Source organism: Anguilla rostrata, chromosome 14, assembly GCF_018555375.3.
Source record: "Anguilla rostrata isolate EN2019 chromosome 14, ASM1855537v3, whole genome shotgun sequence".
NCBI classification, from domain to species: Eukaryota; Metazoa; Chordata; class Actinopteri; order Anguilliformes; family Anguillidae; genus Anguilla; species Anguilla rostrata.
Window position 1 is genome coordinate 20,816,598 of NC_057946.1, and position 23,003 is coordinate 20,839,600.

Sequence of the window (23,003 nt, forward strand, 5' to 3'; positions counted from 1 at the left end):
CTTAAACACAATAATACAGTACATAATAATAATAATACAGTAATAATAAAAGTAACTACATACGGTACTGCACTGAAGAGAGAGAGAGAGAATTTCTTTTATATTAGGCTTAATGGCAGTCCGTTCATAAGCACGACTTGTCCGTAAGTCGGACGTCCGTAACCCGACTGCCTGTACAGTCTTCAGAGCCACCAAGCGGCACCGGCGCGACTGGGCCACCTGAAACACAGCGCTAAAGGCTAGCACTACAGCCTGACAGAAGGCTGCTATGGCATTCCAGTTTGAGGCCCTGCAGTGTCAGGGGACTGCGTGTCAGAGCCCATACTCTCCCCTCCTTTGGGAATAACTTGTCCCTTTGAGCTTTCACCTGTGCCGACCCGGCAGCATACGGCAACGGGGCAAGGTACAACGTGGGGGAGAGCACCGTTTCCTGCGTCCACACGGCCCCCTGACCCACTGTCCCCTTTAAATGCCGCTGTGGTAGTGAATCAGGGGAATCCAATCGATTTTCGCTAGAACTGAAAGATGCAGTCAAAGCCAGGGGCGGGCAGCATGGGCTGCAGACCCCTGGCAGTGCCAGGGCCACAGAGGAGCAGACATGGGGGCATCTTCTGACCGGGCACGCCCTGAGCCGCCAGCCTGTTCAGCAGAGTGGACAGTTTTCTGGGGGGGAAACTTGGCTGCCAATACTGAATTTAAAAACATTTGCTATGTCAACTCTATTACAGGATGTTAAACTGGCATTTCCCCACTACTGGCAGACAATGCAGCGAAAGAGCACAAAGAGAAAGTCATGTCAAGAGCGCAGTCTGACCCCTCCACTGAACCCAGTGAATGTCATTTCTCTGAACAAGGGTATGAATAAATTCACATTAAAATAAAACATAGGCTACCAGACTCAGTTACACAGCAATAGCAACATTACATTTAGTGCACATGTGCTAGTTTTTACTTGGACCAAAACCAGTACCCAAGAGTGATGAGCTGAAAACTGATCTCTGCTCTGGATTAGCCATTTATAATGATCTGCGCTCACAGACAACACTCACAAAATGAGAAACAAGGGCCAATAGGGAAAGCATCCAATGTTTTTTTTCTTCTTAAAAAATTAGGACTTACTAATCAACTGGATCGGTTCTCAGACAAGCACTGCGCTCATTTAGGTAATGCATTCTCCAGAAATGCTTTCGAGGAGGGGATGGAGAAAATGACAGGGCACAACAGGATTCATTTATCGACAAGAGGGTTGCACTTTTGAAAGTTTGACACTGTGGTCATGGCTTCCGGAAGACAGAGGTCAACCATGCGCCCGGTTAATCTGTTAAATGAAAAAATCACGGGTGCACTTATCCATTACCTTAACTGGTTAAAAGACTGGCTGGGGGAAAAAACCCTACTCACAAGTCTGAGAAGCTCTGGGACACAGGACTCATTTAGGTAGCAGTGAGCTCCGCACATGTTCAGACACACCAAGCTTAGAGACCCAGATTACTATTATACCCTCTCGGTAGCCAATCACCTTCAAGCCTTCGTGACACACCCTTTGGTGAAAGCTGATAGCAAAAACAAGAACACTGTTAAAGAACTTCAAGGCAACATTCCACATGAAGTAACCCATCCCTGAGGCTCTAGTGTAAATGACAGAGTATGCAGCTTTATCAGGTAGTGTCATTTTAAAAGGGCATGAGGCATATAAAAACAGTACCTGCACTTCATTACTTCAACCTTTACAGGTAGCTTCTTTTCGTTCGCCCAACTTCACCGTAAAAATTTAGACCCCTTAAGTGTCCCTTTACGAGCCAAACAGAATGAATGCAAGCCAGCGAAAAATGACTGCAATACAATCCAGCGGCAGTAAAAATCCTTAAGCACCACTGGAAATGGACTGCTTGAAAACTGTGCTGACAGGCACCACGCTCCACATTATGGGCGTTTACCTGAGCTGTGAAGCAACACAAGCACACACACGTGTCCGTATGCACGCACACCCATTTCAGAGAAGCTGAGGCTGTGTTCCCTATCGATGCCGGCTCCAGGTGGGCCACAGCACTGGGCCAAACCCAGGCCCACAGACCTTCTGACCTCCTTACTGAAGTGCCAGAGACCCATAAAAACACAAACACTCTGACAGAGACTTTTGTTGTGGCTATGGTGCATTCTAACAGAGCAGCCTTCACTCATTTAATAAATAAAAACCTGAACGTCTAACAAAATCCGAGTACACATCTTACCCAATACCGAAGCATTTTAGGGAACGCATACTGAACCCTGCTCCCAGAAGGCCACAGTGTCCTGCCAGCTCTCTCATTTGCCGTTGCCATGGAGACGACACAAATATAACTAAAGTGCCATTTTGTGAGGCGCAGGCCTCTGCCATAGCGCAAACGCAGCGATGCAGAGGGGCGAGTCACTGCGCAGCTATCCCAGCCCGGATTAGGCCGCCCCGCTGGGGAAATGCCCGCCTATGCAGCACTGCAGACCGGGCCTCACAGCACGGCCTACAACGGGCTCAACATCTCACAGGTGCAGAGAGCGCACAAGCATTTTACGAACAACGTCATGTAGATCAGGACTCAGTGTTCAACCCTTTCTGCCCCCAGCTGTGCTCCGTCTGCACATCTGCAGACTGGGAAACATTGCTGCTGATAAAAAAAAGTCTGATAAATGCAGTTAAGATAATTTTGCTTCACAAAATAAAGTATTAGAATTAAAAAAGTAAAGAATCCTCCCGATCAGGGAGCAATGAAAGTTCATTTTCTTAATCCAAAATTTGAATTGAACTTGAACGGAATACAATAAATAGGCATTTAGCTGCCCATTTTAATAGTGACAAGGAATGCAGAAAAACAAAAAATGTAGCTGGTGGCCAAAACATTGTTACACAAGCAAGTTAGGTTAGTAGTGACATTGGCATGGGCATGGACGCCTTCTGATATAGAGCTTCTGTGCATTCTCTGTGTGCACTGACAAATCCCGTGCATCAAGTATCAAATGACAGATGCTTTGGTTGCCTTTACACAAATCCCATCCCTCATTCCAGAAGGAAAATTCTGGCTCCTGACATCACAGTAGATCAACTCTATTATGCACAACAGAAATTTGCTGTAATGACAAAACTGCAACAGCATTCTTCTGGACGGTTTCCTCATACAGTTGAATATCACATTAGAACTCTGCAGATCCCAAATAACTGTCTAGCCATTTAGCCAATCAGCACGTACTGTTCATGACTATCCTGGATTACACGCCTGGGAATAGGCATATCTCAAGGGTCAAATAAAAATAAAATTCATTAAAAATTCTTAAAATTAACAAACCTCCATTAAGGTATAATAAGCTGGTAACATTCACAGCTGGCTAGAAAGGTTTATAAACTAGCCTATATTTAAAGTTGCAGTCAACATAAACAGACTGTTCAGCTTTCATTTATTCAGTGTCATGCTCTATGCTCTATAGCATTCACACAACATTTGCAGCAAGGTTCAATCTGTCTCAAGTGCAAAAGCTGCAGATCTGATTTGAATTCCGCCTTCAACACGGTTCATAAACACTGAACAGAACAAGGGCATAGTGGCAGAACCCAGACTCAAGAATGCAACAGGACCAAGTAGATCAGATGGGGTTAAACATACTACTGCCTAACTGTGAAGGAATGTGTATTGTGCACAACGCATATGGTAAACACAGAGCACAGAACGTATAGCTGAAAGATTGTCCAAGGCAGGACTGTATAAGGATAATCTCTTACATAATCTTATTTGCTGGCCCACTCTCCTTACCCTGAACTCAAAGTCCACTTTCTCCTGAAACTGAGTTCAAGGCTGTTCAATCCAGTTTATTCAGTGTCTCTTTTCCACTCGCTTTGATTTTAGGCCTGCAAATGAGGAGTGGAACACAAATAACTCTCCAGTGAGGACCCAGCAGAGCGCTTACCTCAATGGGCTGTGGAGGGATCTTCAGTTTGGACAGACTGGGCTTGGTGGTGTTCTTCAGGTCAGGCAGGTTTTCGTAAGACTGTCCGTGGAAGTCCTCAGGAGAGGGCTTGAGGTCCGGGGACTCGCTGGGCACCTGGTCCTGACCGTCCATGGGCCGGACGTAGGCGGTGGGCTTCTGGGGCATGACCAGGTTGGGCTTGGAGAGAAGGGGGGGTGGGAAGGTCTGTGAGGGGAGCGGGGCACCCTCATTGGCCTGAGAGGGAATGTCCTGAGCCCCCGGGGGTGACGCTTCTCCCTCGCCGCGCGAAGTGTCCTTGCTGTCGGGTTCCTGGGGCTCAGAATCGCTGTTATTGCTGGAATGTAGGGGGGACAGGGGTTCGGTTGGGGGTGAGAGGGTGGGCAGGATGGCTGGGGGGCTGCTGCCCTCCTCCATATCCGGCCACGCCTGGCTCTGCTCCTGGCGGGGGTCGGGGCTCCGCGGCCGCTGGTCGCAGGGGGAGGCGCAGTAGCTGGCTGGCCGCTGGCCGTACTCCAGGTCCGACGGCTTCTTTGGGGCCTGGGCGGAGCTGCTGCAGGACGGGCCGGCCCGGGGAGGCCCACACTGAGGAGAGTTCTGGAATGGGGCTTGCGTACTGTCCGTGTGAGATGGTCTACTGGACCTGCTGTACGAACCGGGAGGAGGGACGCTGTTTAGCCGGCTGAACAGAGTCTGGTGTGGATTGTTCCCAATCAGTTCCTTCACCTCCTCGTAATTACCCAGCATCCTCTGGATGCGACTGGACAGCTCATCCCCTTTATTTGTCTGAAAACACAAAAAGACAATATTAATGGCAAATCCCATCAGATCAGATTCCTAATGGTCAATTTATTCTACTTGGCATCTAGTTACAGTTTAAACATATTTTGTGTTAAGAATGTTAAACAGATTAATTTTCAGCACTTAACACATTTAAAATGAAGATTGTTCTTTGTCTTACATACTGTCTTAGTACACCTTTAAATTTGAATGTGAAAAGCCTACAAAACTACTCACGTTCATCATTTGAAGGAGATAACATTGTCACCTCATTGTCCATTACTGGCTATTCATCAACTAGGTCCATTTAAACAAACAAAAAGGTTGAGTAGTTTCAGAAAGTTATTTACAATTTGTCAAAATATAGAACCCCCTGGGAGCAGTCAGTATTTACTTATCTAGCCAACTGCCTTACAGGAGTTTTGGGTGCCCAGTTGTTGTTCCCAATAATAATGTAGTCCTTATTAATCACTCACTAAAAACTAACTTATTTCTAAATGAACCTTATTTCCATTCCAGATCAGATGTCCTCCAAAATGTGAGAATAGTAGTGCTTTAAGTTTGCAGGCATTTGTATTAAACGCAATGCAAGTGCTGAATATGTCCCGAAAGGGGGTTGCAAAATGCAGCTGCATTAAAATGGCAAATTCGATACGGTCACAAGTACCTCACATGACACCCAGATTTACATGGACGGATCAGTCATGCACAACCCTTTACAAAACTCACCAGCCCCATCAAACCCAAGTACACACATTTGAATAAAGTAAACAAAAATATACATAACCAGCATTAGGGAAAGTGAATTTGAACTGACATTACAATAAGAATGAACAATAACACTGGTACACTGCATATGACCCGAGCAGCACTCATACTTACTGAAAATGTGGATAACCCAAATTGTGCATTTTTAAGAAGCATGTGGTAACCGCAGTAAAATATTGTTTGAGCAGGAAAATAAGGTACACAGAACAAGTGAGAGACGCAATCACACGATTGCTCTACTGATAAGACTAATTCCTGGGCCAAGCATAACAACCTCTGCATTCTGCTGCAGGTCATCATCCAAAATAAACCATGTTTTATTCGAGGTCTGTGGAGATAGAGGTGGACATTATATGCATTAAAGCAATTTAGCGAAACAGGTTCCCAGCAGACAGAACTATAAACCGTCAACATACATACAACATTCAAGGTAATGTGAAATGGTTAATGATCTGGCTAAGAAGGCTTGGCAGAAGACCTCTGCTAAGTAGCTCAATCTTAGTAAAAACTCCAGCCTTGGTCAATACTCAATGCTTAGCATGACACTAAAATTCTAAAATTCAAATTCAAAATGTGTAACGAAACTATTTCGCAAAATTACACTCCGCTTTTTAAGCCGAACTATGGAAAGACTGACCAACAAGTACAACAGGGAAAGCCCAACTGCATCTGTAGAGCCATCTCACTGTGGCAACAGCTAGTACCGATTCAGAGCATAGATGAGCAGGGGCTCCATTCTGAAGATGCCCCATAGCAAAATGGCAGACATATCCACACCACACACAGGCACCCAGTGCCACACCAGCATTATTCACCCAGCAGCTGTAATGTGATGTGGGTGTGATTGTGGGATATACTTAACAGCATATTACACATCAGGGACTTCATGCTTTGCTGGAGAGACATTTCTCCAAAGGTCATGGTGCAATTTAGTATTTTTATGACAACAATCAAATATGATAACTTGCAAACATGACCTTTAAGTAGTGGAGAACAGAGGAGAGACTAGACTAATAGTGCAGTTTTAGGAATTGGCTTCTGAGCATCTGAAGTCAGGTATTATGCCAGCAATAATTACTTTAAAAACTTTTTAAAATACTATGGGGAGGGGGCCGTCTGCAGTTATAATGGTAGTGTTCCACAGCCACAGAGAAGTTGCTATAAATAAAGACACACTGCTAGGAGTACCTGAGGACAAGAACCTCATCAGCTTCTCTGTGATGGCAGCAGTTCAACTTCAAATATTGCCAAATATTACAGGGAATATTATTATGCACTTGTGAGAAATCAGGCAAGTTTATCCAACCCTGCTTTACTGCGGACAGCTTATTTATTTACCCAGACGCTTCATCTCAAAATGTGGGCACTGTTAAACCTTCTAGCTGACAAGAGAAACCTGGCAGAACAAGCCTTACTAGACTTGAAGCACAAAGATGGCTTTCAAGTGCCTTCACACTTGGATGACACCACTACTTTAAACAAACCTCTTACAACGATAAGAAGCATGCGAGTGACAACAACAGACTAATAGGCTGCATTTTCCCCCCATCCCCGCAGTGAAAGCAACTACTAGCCACTGTCCAAACAGCACGTCTTCATGACTGAATAAAAGAGTAAGATAAACGTAACACGAGATAAGAGACTGAGCCAGCTTTCGGTTGGCTCTGGTTCCCCAAGGTGCTGTCCTCATTTGCCATTTATCTTTCCAAAGAAAAGGAGGACCCGGGTAGGGCAGCTATAAGACTGCAGGCGCAGGAGGTAACCTCAGGGGAGATGGAGGGGGCTGGGCTGGCTGTAATATGCACAACACACAATCTGTACAGCACTGAAAGGCCTGTCCAAGACCACTCACCTCCAACTCCACATCCACCTCCGCCTCCCCTAGAGGCCCAGAGGACACGGCTCTTCCCATGACCCACCGGGCGGCTCATGGCTACTTTTCAGCCATCACAGCAGCCGTGGAAATGAAATGGTATCAATGCAGATTATTTAAGCTTCCATCGAGCCTAATTATCCGCTGATCAGGAATAACAAGCTGCGGGAAATTACGGGCTCTGATGGGAGTGCGAGAGGAAGGGTTTCGGGGTTCCTGTGGGGATCCCCCTGCGACAGGGGCTCCAGGAGGCCTCATTAAAACCCAGACAGCTCCCCGCGCGCCAGCCAGGGCGCGTCTTCATCCGAGCAACAGCAAAGGAATCCAGATCCCCCTCCGAAAGCTAGCGCCCGACCAACCGTCCTTAGCGCTGTTCCCGCGGCGCTTTTACACGCAGGTCATCACAACAGGTTCGAAAAAAATAAGAAGAGCCTCTTATAACACGCAAAGCAATTACTTCCAGTCTAAAAGCCATGAGAAAATGGCGTGCTTTTACACAAAGCGAATACATGCTTTCATAAATTTTAAAAACACACACACAAATAGGGCCCAAAAGTACATTTTAATGAATAATGAGGAGTATGGATATACTCGCATGTAACTTCACCCGTACGTGATTTTATGATGCTAAAATGGCTGTTAAAAAAAAAAAAAAAACATGACTGAATGGTGATTGAATATCAGTGGAGTACCAACAGTTAAACAGCAGACCTGACATTGTTTCAGCCATTTATCTCATATATGAATTCATTTTGAGACTTGTAAGGAGTCGTCTCTTTCGCAGCCACACCCTGACCACAGTTGGAGTGCAACACAATCCCTTCCAAACATCGGTGGTAAAGGAAATACGAGACCAAGCATAACTTTCCACCACGGGGAACGCGGAAGCCATTCGGTGTACAATTGCTTATCGCCTGACCCAAAACTTCAGTACCTGCACATTTTAAATGGTAGCCCTCTTCTTCAGGGTTGATGAACACTGGACAATCAAGAGTAAAAATACATTCATTGCAGTAGAGTCAGCACTTGGATTTCGGTTCTGATGGTCATACGCTCAGGAGATGGATGAGGGAACCCCACCCCCACCCACTCCAATGAAAATGGCCGGGGCTCACCTTGTAGGGCTCCCCAAAAAGGGGTGTGATCTTCAGGTAGAACTCCTTCTCCTGGTGGGCCTCCTGGTTCCTTCTCTCACGCTCCCTGATGCGCAGCAGATTTCTGTCTTCATAGTAGCTGGAGAGGGGACACGCAGATAGAAACTTCAAGCAGCTACACGCAAACCGTGATCTGGGCCCCGTTTCACAAAGCAAGACTACAGAGTTAGCTGGATAACTGTGCAGAGTAAAACCAGGAACCCTGCCAATGTTTTAGCACCAACACCTCTACTATACATATTATTTAATGGCTATAGACTGATGAAACTGATTAAAAAAAAAAAAATTTCAAATATTTCAAAACCTCTGTATGGATGATAATTTGTGTTAAGGAACAAAAACTACACCCTCCACATGCACTTACTTTACACCAGTAGGAATTTTCACCAAAAACAAAAGTCTTTTTTAATCAATCCACAAACATTCCTGCCCACTTGTGCTGCTGCTGTAGAACTGTGTTTACCCTTGATAGGGGCCCAACTGGTTATAGTAGCAGATAGAGACATACTCATAGTTTCAGGTCATAAAATGTAGGCTACTTGCAATGTACGACAATATACGTAAGGGAACAAAAAATGTTCAACATCTCATTAAGGAATGTGTCTCTAATTAAATGTAATAGAACTGCACTCTGTTAAGTGAGTTTTGAAATCATTTCAACAAGTCATTCTGAAAGTAGATGAATGCTTCTATTGTATATAATGAATGCCAACTGAAGCAGTTACCATTGAAATCCAGGGTTCATATAAAGTGCAGCTCACTCAGGCTCCAATCTGGCAATTCACATTTTTGGAATTCTTACATATTTTCAACACTTGTTGCGTAAATATAATCTGTACTGAGCATATGAAACCAGGCAAAGTCCCAAACATACAGACAAATAATTTAACAGTAGTGCAAATGGATACTAAATTAGCATCTGATTAACTCGGATTCACAAAACAAATCTCGTGACTCAAGGAAGTTAAGAACTTCCATTTTCAGCCTAGAAATCAAACCGTGCTCACACATGTTGACAAAGTTGCTACCGAACCAGTCATCATCTGAGTGCGGTTACTCTGGAACTGGCTCTGTGAAAGCTCACTAAAGGAATCTCACGACTGCTCCTTAAGACCTCCCATTCTCTGGTCTTGACCCAGGCCATTTATGTCATTAGACGCAAATCAACTCTGACACAAAATGGGAAAATGATATCCATTTTGTTTGGGTGGAAAAACAAAACAAAATGAGCTGGCTTCAGTCTTTCCAGTAGTTTAAAAACGGGAAAGCCGAGATGAGTCACCATCACAACAGCAGTGTCTCCGCATCATTTTTCCACCCTTCTCCATACATAAGGTCAGGACATGATCTTTTCCGTGTCTGAATAGAGGACTGTCATGATCTGAATCCATGGCAACATATCTCTGAAGGCTTGTCCATTTATATAGCAGGGTATGGGCACCCAACAAGGCAGAAGACAGGTAGGCTAATTATAGCTGGCTTCCTCAGAGGCTGCCACCCAGCACCACACACAGCCACTGGTTCCAAACATGCCTGCTGGTATCAAAATGGATAGTGATCATCTACAAAACAACACTCACAGCCACACAGCATTCTACATACAGCACCACTGCCTACCCTTAGCCAATAGGCCTACATGTTAGCCTATAGCAAAACACTGCCAAACTAATTGAATGGCAAATTCCCCCCTGGAACCACCCCAAATCAGCACTGCTATTAATAAAAAAATGGCCCCTTTTACCACAATCCTGTGCAATCATTTAAAATGGGCACTTCTTATGTGAATTTAAACAAGGCTAACAAATGGACCACAACAAACCCATAAACAGGAAATGTAGCCTAAAGAGTTAAAGAAAGTTTCAGTTCATCTTTAGTTCAGATTTTCCCAACACTGACTGTGGACATAAAAATAACTGAAATAGATTATCCACATTGGAGCACGGCTTGTGGAAATAAACCCAACTGAAGACAATGCCTTCTGTTCAACATACTGTATAACTTTAAGCTACTCCAAGTATCAACAAATTCAGATTATGTATAGTAAAACGCAAGCAGGGATAGGACTACATTTTCAATGCAGTGAAATTGCAACTAAATTAGGAAAATTTGAAGACAGAAAATTTGACAAAGAACTTCTGCACACTTTAAAAAATATTCCGTGTGAGAACGGAAATGCATTTGTGGACATGCGGAAAAGAAGCCTACTCTGCAATGATTTTTGGTAGCAAACGTAATGCAGGAGACAGTACAACATCAGCAGTGACCCTGCTAGGCAATCAACCAATAAAATAAGAAGCTGAATGCATTTCATTTCCTCAAATTTCCTCAATTTCTAAATGTAGCCTAATATTTCCGTTTTCAAGATTTTCAAGGACGGTGAAATAACTAGTCACTTTCGAAGACAGTAGTTTTCCAAGTTGTCCTTGTCCCACCAGATTCAGCTTTTAATGGAGTATGCACAGCTAGATTGAAAAATACCTTACGCATCACAGGTATTATTGGACTATTCTGATGGCACAAATAGCCTGATGCTTGTGCAAAACTGCAGGTGGAAGCTTGGGAGTGGGGCAAGAGCAAAATAAGGACATTTGCTCTGATGCTGTTTTTCTTTTCCCAAATTCACTTTCAAACAATATTATTTCGAGATCGGTTTCCAAATACTAATGGGATCAATACTGGAATATCAAATCAAATATTTTCTCCAGTTGAGAACATACCTTCTATTATTCGGGAGAGGATTGTATTCACGAATAAAATATCAAATAAATATATTCTGGCACAGGTTTGCTCATGGCCTATCAAACATGTTCCATGCTGTACTCGTGTAGATGACACAATTTCAACAGTGTTAAATCAATGGGTGCCATTGTCAGTGTTATTCAACTACATTTTAAATGCATAAAATATGTTCCAGAGGTATGAACTGTAAGTAGTACACTGGATTATAGCACTAATTATAAAGTGCACAATCACTTTTAAGGAATTAAATGAATTTAAAAGCACACACAAAGGCTTCATGAAGAGAGCACCATTTAAATAATGAAAAGAAATAGAAGTAATGGCAGCCGCTAAAATTATTAAAAATTATGAGACCTATCATTGTACAAAACTGGAGGGTTTCAAAATCCAGAGAGAGAAAAAAATAATAGTAAGCTAATAGTAGCTAATGCATTGAAATTGTCCTCACCGTTGGTTACTGTTCAACACCATACTGATTAATATCTTACTGTTAATCCTCACATGCAGGCCTCCCTTCCAGAGGCAGAACTGCTGGGCTCAGCTCCATAAGATTACTGTGCATTATCACAAAAATGCCCCCCCGACACTTCCATGGTAACAACGGAGTTGGCCTAGATTGCAGACAATATGCAGTGAAACTGAGTGTTCATTAATCACATAATACTCAAGTCCCAAAGCCAAGGAAAAAGTTTGGAAAATTACAAGTCATCTTTTCACTTCCCAGCAGAAAAAAAAAGATGCGTGTGGTCTTTCCAGGAATAGGCCAGGTAATGAAATGCATTTTAAAGGTTCTGCTTTTAACCACAGTGGATATGTTCTCAATTTACAGAATCTGGGCTGGAAAAAGGCTTATGCAACACAGCAGAATTACACTGCATACTCTTTCTAGATCCTTTGATTTGCATCCAGTGACTCGCACAGGTATTCTTTTTTTCGTCGTTTTATTTTTTGCATTGAGCAATACATGCGTTAAGACTGACCCTTTATTCTGCATAGACAGAAATGTTATATCAACATACAATGAGAGATGAGATTATATTTTCTTAAAATTATTTGCGTAGCTTAATATTTACTTATTTAAAATTTATGTATTAATATTCAGTCACCTCAAAATGCAACCTAATTTTCCATTATGGTGTTTAATATTTCTACACATTCTCTCCTGTGACTATCACTTTGGTGTGGTCCCAAAACCATTTTCCCCAGGCAGCCCCAGTCAGTCACATTTTATAGAACCATCAAAATGCAAACTGGTAGATCAGACGTGCAGGAGATTCGCCCCCCCCCCCCCCCCCCCCCCCCCCCCCCACCCCCCACCCCCACCCAATTCTTAAGGTAAAGTTGCATTCGCTTCTTTTGAGGGCTGAGACTGGGGAAAGAGGCCCTAAGCCCTAGGCACTGCTTGGGAAACGCTGCATCAGTAACTAGGCGAAGCCTACATTATGAAAAATGCCTTCCTCCCTATGAGCTATGGATAAGAACAAAGGCAGAGTCAGCTCCTTATGCAGTACAAAGACTGAGGGAAAGAATGACTCAAAAGCACAGCAGGCAGAAAAAGAAAAAAAAAACAGGCTCCTCTGCCATAAAAATGACTCCAGCATAATGATCCCACAGAAACATCCAAGCACACAATGAATTAAGTCATGATGAAAGTGGACAGATCAAAGTTCTGGACTGGTCATCTCAATCTCCAGCCTGAGCCTCTTCACTCATCATGAAATGGCTCATTTGTCTTGGCTTTGTGAATGTAAATTGTATTAATACAAACAAATTAGGCTTAACATCGTCATCATCTGAGCTCGGCGTGCTAATTAACAGTCCCTAATCAGACATCATTCACTACACACGACTAAGCATTCAGTGACACATCTAACATACCAATGAAGCACACAACTCAAAACATGAAGGCACTGCCAAGGTGTGGGCCCGGCTCAACTAGAACGTAACTCCAGGGTTATCATGGAGATGGAATAATAATAATTTACTGCTCAGACATTTCCACCGAATGTCGAGCCCTCTCTGGGTAATGCAGAATCTGCTGACTGCGGCCGCCACTGACAGACACACCCCGTCTGACGGTTCCCACTGAGACTGGCTTTTCAATCCCATTTGCATTCGTTTCATAACCATTTTAACTAACAACAAAAAAAAAAAACAACTACCAAAGGACGCATTTGTAATTAGTAAAGTTGCCATTTTCTCATTGCAAATCCTTGCCTTCAAACTATTGCCGCTTAATCAGGAAGTTAGTATGCCTATGTTATGAAAACAATGCTGATGTCATTAAATTCATGACCATCTGCTTTGTGTTTCACAGGACATGCGGGCTGTAACTGCAAAACAGTTTCATAAAATAAATCAAGAAGCTTGTACCCACACACCTGGGAAAATCCTTCACATTTGCTTTTTAAATTTTCACAGGACCTGTGAAAACCAAGCAAAAATGTTTTATAATATTTTAGAGGTTCAATGAACCTTGTGTACATCCTTTAGTAATGAACGTCACTGTACTGTGCCTAGACTGATGTTGTACTGGCCTCATCTTTCCCATTTCAAACGTGTTGCTCATCTAAATTGTGACCACTGCTTATGTCTCACTTACACAATGGAAGAAGAATCTATGCTTGACAGGTACGAAAACGTTTCCCTACATTCACCTTGCCATACTTTCATGCAGCCAGTGTTAGAGAAGAGAAAGGAGAGAGGCCATTTTGTTTAAAAATTAAGAGATTTTCATTACATCACTTTTGGCCCACTGGTTATTGCAAAGCAGGGAACAAACTCAAATGATAACCAATACCCTGTGCACAAACAGAGCCAACAAAGCCAATGTTCCAAATGCATTCATTTTTCTTTTGGGGGGAGGGGGCAGTGTAGTGAAACCTTTACAGAACTGGACTTGTAACTCAAAGGTTGTGGGTTCAATTTCCAGGGGAGCTACTGCAGAACCCTTCAGTAAGGTGCTTTACCTGAAGTCCAGCTGCATAAATGGACTGTACATAAAACATTTAGGCTAATCCATGTAAACTGGTCTGGGTAAAAACACCTTCTAAAGGCTAAAATGTTCCCATTTCATTGCTTGCCTTTGTCTGTTGCATTCTGCATAGGCAGTTTAATTGTATATGAGGTATCTGCACTGACAAGGCATGCATATCACACTGACACACTCAATTTTATTTAGCAGACTTAAAACTGACTCACTACACATTCCATTTAAACTGACGCACCGAAGCTGAAGGTTAGCTGAACTGAGAAGAGGCCAGAGGCATTTCTACAGAAAGCTGATCCTCGCCCGACCGTCAGCCAATCGCAGGTACAAAACAGGTTAGTGTTGCTTTCTACAGTCTCAGCAGAAGCAGTGAGGAGACGTGGAAGACAAGCTGCTTTGTCATGTGGCATCAGCTGCCATGATTCAACAAGCACACCTGGTAAGAGTGTACTCAGCGATCCAGTCATTTACTCACTCTAATAAAGGCAATGGCATCAACTAGCACAGCCCGAGGGTCTTCAACAATGTCAACTCCTAGCACGACAGCATGGCTTTGAACTTTTTATCTCAAGTGTCAAATGCTATGCAAGTTTTTACAAAACACAGACTTGTTACAGCAGGAAAGACGAGAAGAATCAGGACCACTTCACCTATCGTAAGCGAGTAAGAAAACACACACAGGGCCAGTTTCACAGACACAGATTAAGCACAGTCCTGGACTAAATTGAGTCTTGTACGGAGAATTGAATTTAGTCTAGGACCAAGCTTAACGTTTGTCAGCGAAACTGGCCCTGAGAAAAAGACAACACACGCAGGCGCAGGCAGTACCAAGAGTGCACACTCAAGTGCCCGAGGGTTAGCAGCACTTCAGCAGTAGAGCCGAAACCCAATTAAAACTGCCATAATGGGTCACATCAGCATAGCATAGAAACACACAGGGCAGGCTGTAAGGACCATGAAGACTGCCTTCTCCATGGGGGGGGGACCCCCCTGCCTCCAGTGCTAGTGTCAAACAATCACATTTTACCCATTTCAGAATGCATAATAATGACCCAACTCTGCAGAGTGATCAGTTTCCTCTAGCACATTACATTTTATTTGGCAGATGGTTTTATGCAAAGCAGAGCACAATAGGTGCACACCAACGGTCATTGAAACAACTACAGAACACAGGTCCGACAAGGTACATTTCTCATTAAGTATCAGATATCCATAGGCATAGACATGCACGTTTCGGAAAATGCGTCCAGAGTAGGCCTAATTATATTTTTTCAGTGTACTGTTCTAATGCACACTTAAAAGGACACAGATTCTATAAAACTGGCATTTCAGTGAGATGAAATGTCTTTGAAAATTGATCAGGCAATCAATAGCCATTTTGGGGTAGAATATTTGGAAAATTGACATCTTAATCTCTCATACTCAATTACTTTCCAATCATCATGGAAAACCATATAGGGTTGTTAATCAGCATCATTCCAGACTTACTTGGATGCTTGAAATTGTGGTTAGTCTCCTGCGTTCACATGTAGTCCTCACTTTGCTTCAAATGAAAACTCATCCTTACAACCAAGACAGTGCGCACCTCTAGGTAGAAATCTTGCTTTTGAGCATGTTACAGCTCAGATTAACCTGCTGAAGTTGGAACAGCAGCTGACTAATCACACTCTGTTCATGGGGGGGGGGGTTTAAACAAGACAGTGGATTCTTCCTGGCAGCAGTCAAAGGTCACCGTGTAGGTCGCCGAAAGAATTACTCACAGACTGCTGCTCCTACAAAATGAACCAATCATAAGCCAGCCTTCTCCTCTTTTTCCTGTTTGCTCTTACGTAGTCATGTTCAGTAAATCACTATGAAAGGGAAAGACATTTGAGTAGCAGGGTGGAAAATAGCATGAATTTTAATTTAAGCGTGTGCACACACAGAGCACAATGCTCCTTCAAAAGGACGATCATAATTTCCAAAGCACCACTGACTTTTAGACACTTGGATGGATTTAGCATAATTGCCTATTATTAGACACATACACTGAATGCAAAAGTATTGGGATGGTTGTGTTAAATTGGTTGTTTTTCCTCTGTACTAATTAAACTAGTATTTCAAATCAAACAATGAGTATGAGGCAAAATTCACAATGTCTGCATTTAATTAATTTAGGTTTGTTAAACAAAAATTTAACTATTACAACAATGCCATTCAATGAGTCAAGTCCCCCTATTTCAAAGGTTTTGGGACAAATGACTGTCAGCTGGTTCAAAAAAGTTGACAGGTTTACCATATTATTCCATTTATAAAAGAAAAGTTGAGGGTTTCAGGGCATAGGTTATATCCTTTAAAAGTAGACTCTACAAATGCCTTCAAAGTTAAAAAATACAGGACAAGATGATGATATAAAGGGTCTGCCAAAGCCTGAATACTGAAGACTCAAAACGAGATCCACATGGGTTCGGTGAAAGTCTCCAAACACTCTGACCTGCCACAGCAGCTGCCCACGCCCACTCATTCAATGAGAGGAGCTTGTACATGCGCCAGTCACAACAGAGCAATGTCTGATGGGTTTCCAGTCTGTTTCAGTCCAGCTCCAGGAGGCACTGGGTTCATCACAGACCAGTCAAAGAGTTCGGAGTTGTTGAGTTTTGTCTGTTTCGGTAAGATATTTTTGAACTCGTAAAGACCACCACTTCTCAGCCCTCTGTCGCTTGTGTCATACTGGGTTACTACGGTAGTGTCCAGCCTGATAACACATCCAGTAGCATCTCGGTTTCTAAACAGAGATGGCGTGCGCATGAAAGCAGGAACATTCAAAGAAGAGGGTGTTTCGACTGCTAAATCAGTTCAAAGGAGGCCTTCCCTGTTACATAAAGCACAAGTGGGTACTCCTCAGTGTGGTGTGTGCGCATTCCTCAGTTACATGTCATCATGTGTGCAAGTCCACAACAACAATGGAGGACTGACACAGCTGGCAAAGACACTGCATTAGGCTACGAGCTTGCCTTATCCTGCACATTTTCTCAGTTGCAGATCTTGGAAACGGCTCATTTTCCTAAATGGAAAACTATCCCCAACTAGTTTGCAAGAAAGGGGAGGTCTACTAAACCTTCAAATTGGACCACAGCCTGTTGCAGTTTTCCCTCTAGACTGCTTGAGTAGTAGTATTCCCTCTATACTTCAGTCGCTCATTGGTTTTTATGCCACCATCAGAAAATATTGCAAGCTGGTACCATTTTGGCAGTAAGACATGTAGCTAATAACAGCTTTATTTAGTTTACTAAATGGCTGAAAGATTGCTCATAGAATAATTACTAATGAATCATCAAATTCCTACTGTACCATAAATACTACATAACAAATTTAATCGAAGGTTTTGGAAAAAATCAAAACAACAGTACTATTAAATTTACTCAAAATACATTCTGCTTATTTTACAGTAAGGAAAAATGTGCTGGATCAGAAAAAGCTGGCTTTATTGTGCTTTAGTGTAGGCAAACAAGACAAAAACTTTGTTCTGTGGGGGGTGCATAATATTCTCACCTACAAACATGGGGAGCTCCACCAGCTGGCATTTTTCTACCCAGAGAAGGCCCAACTAAAGAAGACTTCCTCCCTTCCTTCTAGTTGGTGGAAGTCAGCTCGATAAACTTGAACGGGGGAAAGAAATGCTGCAGAACCATCATTGCTGCATGGCTCACTCACTTCTGCAATAGCACTGAAAGTGTCCTTCACTTTCATTAAAATAACCGAAACCACCTGACCGAAATCCAGCGCAGACAGCACTGCAAACCATGTGCGCACCTACACAGGTTCTGTTAGTTTCAAATTTGCACTCTTCCTGTGCATTTTTCAAAAAGCTACATTATTTTGAGAGTTGTATTTTGATTCACTTTAGAATGGGACAACTTAATCAGCATCAAATGAATTTGCATTATGACATTTTATCACAAAATTACTTCCAAAACAGCCTAATAGCCATGGCACGGCATTCCAAGTAGCAGTTCAAAAAAATTGAATAAAAAATTATTCGGACACAAAATTAAACAACTTTAAGTTTCTCTGTCGATGAAGCACTTGAGCTTCTCCCTCCATCTCTGTGCTCAGCCTTCTGCACAGTGGCAGTCTTCACTCCCCGTCCATTAGTCACGCTCAGCTGAAGTTCAATCTTCCCCAAAACTCATGTGTTTATGCTGTGTATTTGTATGCCATTAAAACAACCCCACCCCCATCCAAAACGACAGTTCAGCAAGCACATGGCTGCTATATAAAATATAGAATATAAAATTATTCAATGGAAAAATACATTTCAATATTTATATTTAAATACTATCCATGTGGCCAGAAAAACATGCAAGATTTGGCTGCTCTGCATTGTTCTCAGTATGTTCACTTATTCTGCTTGATTAACATCACACAATGTTTGAACTAGATGTGCGATGAAGGCTTGTGGAAAAGTCCATACATTAAGCTGGTGAACTGCAGAACTCACCTCTACATTGCAATGATCCCTTGTTGCAAGGGTGAAGAACAAAAATCAAACAGGTTGAGAGCAACAGGCTTCTTTAAAGGAGACTTATACCTCATTTTATCAAGCGTTTCTGTAGACTGTCAATGTCACTTAATTGTACTGCACAGCAGGAAAATGTAATAAATAATGAATGTTAAAATGGAGACCAGAAATGTAAAACTAGTGTGCTTTTGCTGCAGCAGGTATTGTTTCATTCACTTCCAGTTTAACACGAGAATTTTGGCTGTACTTCACTTTCGGGATGAAGGATGTGCAAGGTTAGCAAATAGCCACAGTTTAGCCCTGCCTAAAGTCTGCAATAAAATCTGTTTCAGCACACTGTCAACTGCAAGCACTTCTGATATCATGTAAAAAAAAAAAAGCAAAGTATTCGTTCCATAAACGTAAAACCCATAACTGAAATTATTTTTTCAGTATTCTGTTGTGTCAAGCATTCCAATTCATCGGTTTGTTTTTCGATATTTACACCTAAAAAAAAAAAAGAATGAATTTCAAATCCATTATGAAATTACACCACTCTAGGGGTTGGCTTTCATGCCAGGTTTAGCCTATTTCGTTGTCTGTTACCAGCTGAAGCGGGCCGAGGCTAGCCAGACGGCTTTCAGTCTGATTAAAGCCATGTAAATTCACCTCATTTTGTTAAATGCACGATGCGACTTACAGAATTTGATACAGAATCAATGCTGTCCACTTCTGTCATCGTTTCAGCCTCAAGGTATTAGGGGTGGAGGGAGATACCATTATTTATATTTGTATCTGTATTTGTTCAACCAACAAAATTATTTGTATTTGGATAAAAACCGGAAGTGGGCATGGCATAAACTGGAAGTGGGTGGAGTTTAGCACAGAAGTTGCATAAAATGACAAAAATCCCAGATTTTTACCATTATAATCACTGGCACAGATATTGTTCAGATATTAAAGCATTAAAGTCATGGTTTTACAATGACATCAATAATAATCCAGTTTAAAAACAGGTAATTAGCTTTTTAAAGCTGCATTTAACAAACAATGACCTATAAGTTTTATAGCCATAAAAGGCTTATAACACTGAGGTGAATAAACAGTCAAATCAAGTTTCAAATATTGACAAAATGTTTTTATAAATCAAAACAGAGTTACTCATCCTTACTCTGAACTGCATGAACCCCACCAACACCCTTACCTGAGTGACATTGAAGTCAATTATAAACTGAAAAAAATGCTTTTAAAATAAAAAACAATAGTTACTCATCTTCATTATGAACTACTGTATGCAATGAATCCATAATAAAACTATAGAATGTAAGGCTAAAATGTTTTGTTGATACTTTATCTTCCCTCTTTGTTGAAGCCCCACTTTTCCAGTCTGTTTGATTTGCATAAGCTTGGGCAACTTCAAAGAAAAATTAAAGCCGCAAGCGGCGTTGGGAGGGGTCCAAGCATTGGCACAATTGCTCCCCCTATGGAGCGATTTTTAATCCTCCTATTGTGTTCAAATTTACTAACAACTTTTATGTTTGGGGTCAATTTCACCCCAGCAATATAAATCTGCAGAAAATGACTGAAAGTGTTACCCATGTTTCTCCCTCAGCTACTTTAGGCCTTTCTACTGACCATCTTAATAGCCCAGTAAATAAAACATGACTCCCCCCATCCTTCCCTTATACATCAAGTATTGATTTTATATGACTATTGCGAAATATGCAAATGACTGTACAATCTCATTCATTGACCTAAAATTGAAAACGAAGTATGTTTTGGTGTTTGCAGGGCCTTATGTTGGTATTAAGTACTCATTAAAGAAGAAAAATAACATTTGGAAAGAAACACACTTTTTATTATCAAGCATAGTAACATTTTATGTTCGGGGTCAATTTGACCCCAGGAAAAAATATAAGAAATGTCAAACATTTCAAATGTTTAGGTTCAGAAAACACTTCAGAACATCAATAAGTAACATATAACCAGTGGTGCAGGTTTTGTTTGAACACTGTGGGGGACACATTACGTGGGGGTCTGGGGGTCCTCCCCCAGGAAATTTTGAGCGTCAAACACTTCATTTCCTGCATTCCGGTGAATTTTTATGCACCAATTTGTGCCTTTTCTGCATCAATTTATGGTGGAAATGTAAAGGAAAACACAAAATCCAGGGGGACAAATGCTCATGTTCTAAATATTGGGGAGCTAACGTTAAAAAGAGATATTGATAGCTAAAACAAACTTTTGTGATTTTACAAGACGTGTCCATAACGCTACACAAAACTAACTAACACTGCAACATGGGGAGTCACGTTAATTCCCTGCTTAGCAACCGAGTGCAGCTCTTGCCAGGTAGTTTTCTAGGTTCAGACAGTGTACAGACAGTATGATACGTAGCTAGCTAGTTAATAGCTATCAGATATCATAGTTCATTCATTGACAACTAGCTAGCTAACATTGACGTTAGCTGGCATATTGATAGGTAACGTTACAAATATAAGATTACCGTTACCGTTCTTTCCAACTGCTGTGAGTAACTGACTTTAGCTGACGTTGTCATAAAAGTTTTCCCGACCATGAAAACCATAGACATGTAGGCTATATATGTCTATGGTGAAAACTGCCTGGCTTGTTTACATTTTGGACAGATGCTAGTGGGTAAATCTATTGCTGTTTCCGTCGCAGAACTTTCGACACAAGCAAAATCGGAAGCGCTATCCTAAAATTTCTTCTTACCATTTTTATTTCTATAAGGGTTATGGGAAGTGAGTCCATAGTATGATCGGCTTGAGCAATCACCTCTAACTGTTGACTACACATCCCATTTGTGCTTTCGTAAGCTCAAACTTCTCGTGGCCATGGGGGTAAGCCATTGCTACTGTGTGAAGAGGGGGGTCAATAATTCACGTTATGTTTACAGGTGTTACAGACCTTTCCGCATAATTTTGAAGTCATTTTTTATTGCTGTTGAAGCCTTTATTGTATGAAAGCTTTACATGGGAGAGGGATCAGTCATGGTTGGGGGGGGACAATTCGATTCTTTACAAATATTGGGGGGGACACATCCCACCCGTCCCCCCGGTTCCTACACCAATGCATATAACAGTTATTCAATAATGAAGAAACACCAATAAAAAGTAAATTAGTCACCAGAATGGAGTTTTGATAAAAAAAATGAACATGATTGCTCAACTAGGTACCCGTGGGTATCAATTCTTCATTCAAACGAGATAGGAGCGTCACCTACTTGCACCTGTCAACCCTGCCTTATTCCCTGTCGTCAAAGCGTATAATGTGGGAGAAAACATGAAATGCCTCCAGAGACCATGTAGCTGGAAAAATTGCCCTACCAGTGTCAGCATTCCAAAGGCTTGCTGTTGCTTCACCTTTTGACTTGTACACTCCTGCCAAAATAAGCAACCCAATATAGCATTGCTAGTGGGTCACATCCAGCTCTTTCCAATTGAAAAGCTTGTCATCTCAAGAATATCCTTTTGCATTGATGGTGTTATGAAGAGTTCAAATGCAGACTTTATGTCTTGTGCATGGTTGCTAGCATATCTGGTGGGGCCAGGAACCATTTTGATGACATTAGCAGCACTAAGTCTACCCAGTCTTTCAACTGGGGATCCAGACCATGGTAGTTCTCCATTTTTGGAAGTAAACATGTCAGTTCTTGGTGGTTGAGAGATGACAGGAGGGTTTGTTGGTGGTTGAGAGGCGACAGGAAGGTTTCTTGGTGGTTGAGAGATGACAGGGGGGTTTCTTGGGGGTTGAGAGATGACAGAATGGTTTCTTGGTGGTTGAGAGATAACAGGAGGGTCTTTTGGTGGTTGAGACATGACAGGATGGTTTAGTGGTGGTTGAGAAACAAAAGGAGGGGCAGAATGTGGTATCTCAAAGGCTTCATTCTCATCATCAGAGGAGGATGCCACACAGTCAGGGTCCTCCTCAACATTATCCTCAGTCTCAGACATATCCTCATCTAAATCACTTTCACCCTCCAAGATCTGTGACAGAACCTCAGTGGCAGAAAATATACGCCTCTGTCTGGTGGTCATTTTCAAAATCTTTAGTTGAAGCATAAATGTAAAGAGAAATGGTTTAGAGGGCTGTGTGTGCAGCCCTTATTATAAGTTTGCCCCTGCCCCCATGTTGCGAGAATGATCAGAGATCTCGTGGCAACTGTTTTCTCCTCACACACACACACTCACACACACACACACCACCACACACACACACACACCACACACAACACACACACCACAC

At 42.2% G+C, this 23,003-nt stretch overlaps 1 protein-coding gene across 2 annotated transcripts in view; it reads right to left on the reverse strand.

Annotated features, from left to right (window-relative positions):
• aff1 (AF4/FMR2 family, member 1) overlaps positions 1 to 23,003 on the reverse strand; it is a 46,288-nt gene that overhangs the window by 19,402 nt on the left and 3,883 nt on the right. For both annotated transcript variants that reach the window (XM_064308497.1, XM_064308496.1), the window contains exons 2-3: positions 8,488 to 8,605; positions 3,934 to 4,737 (exon numbers count right to left, since the gene is read on the reverse strand). In XM_064308497.1, the coding sequence (XP_064164567.1) occupies positions 3,934 to 4,737; positions 8,488 to 8,605 (922 nt within the window). The remainder of the gene's footprint in view (positions 1 to 3,933; positions 4,738 to 8,487; positions 8,606 to 23,003) is intronic.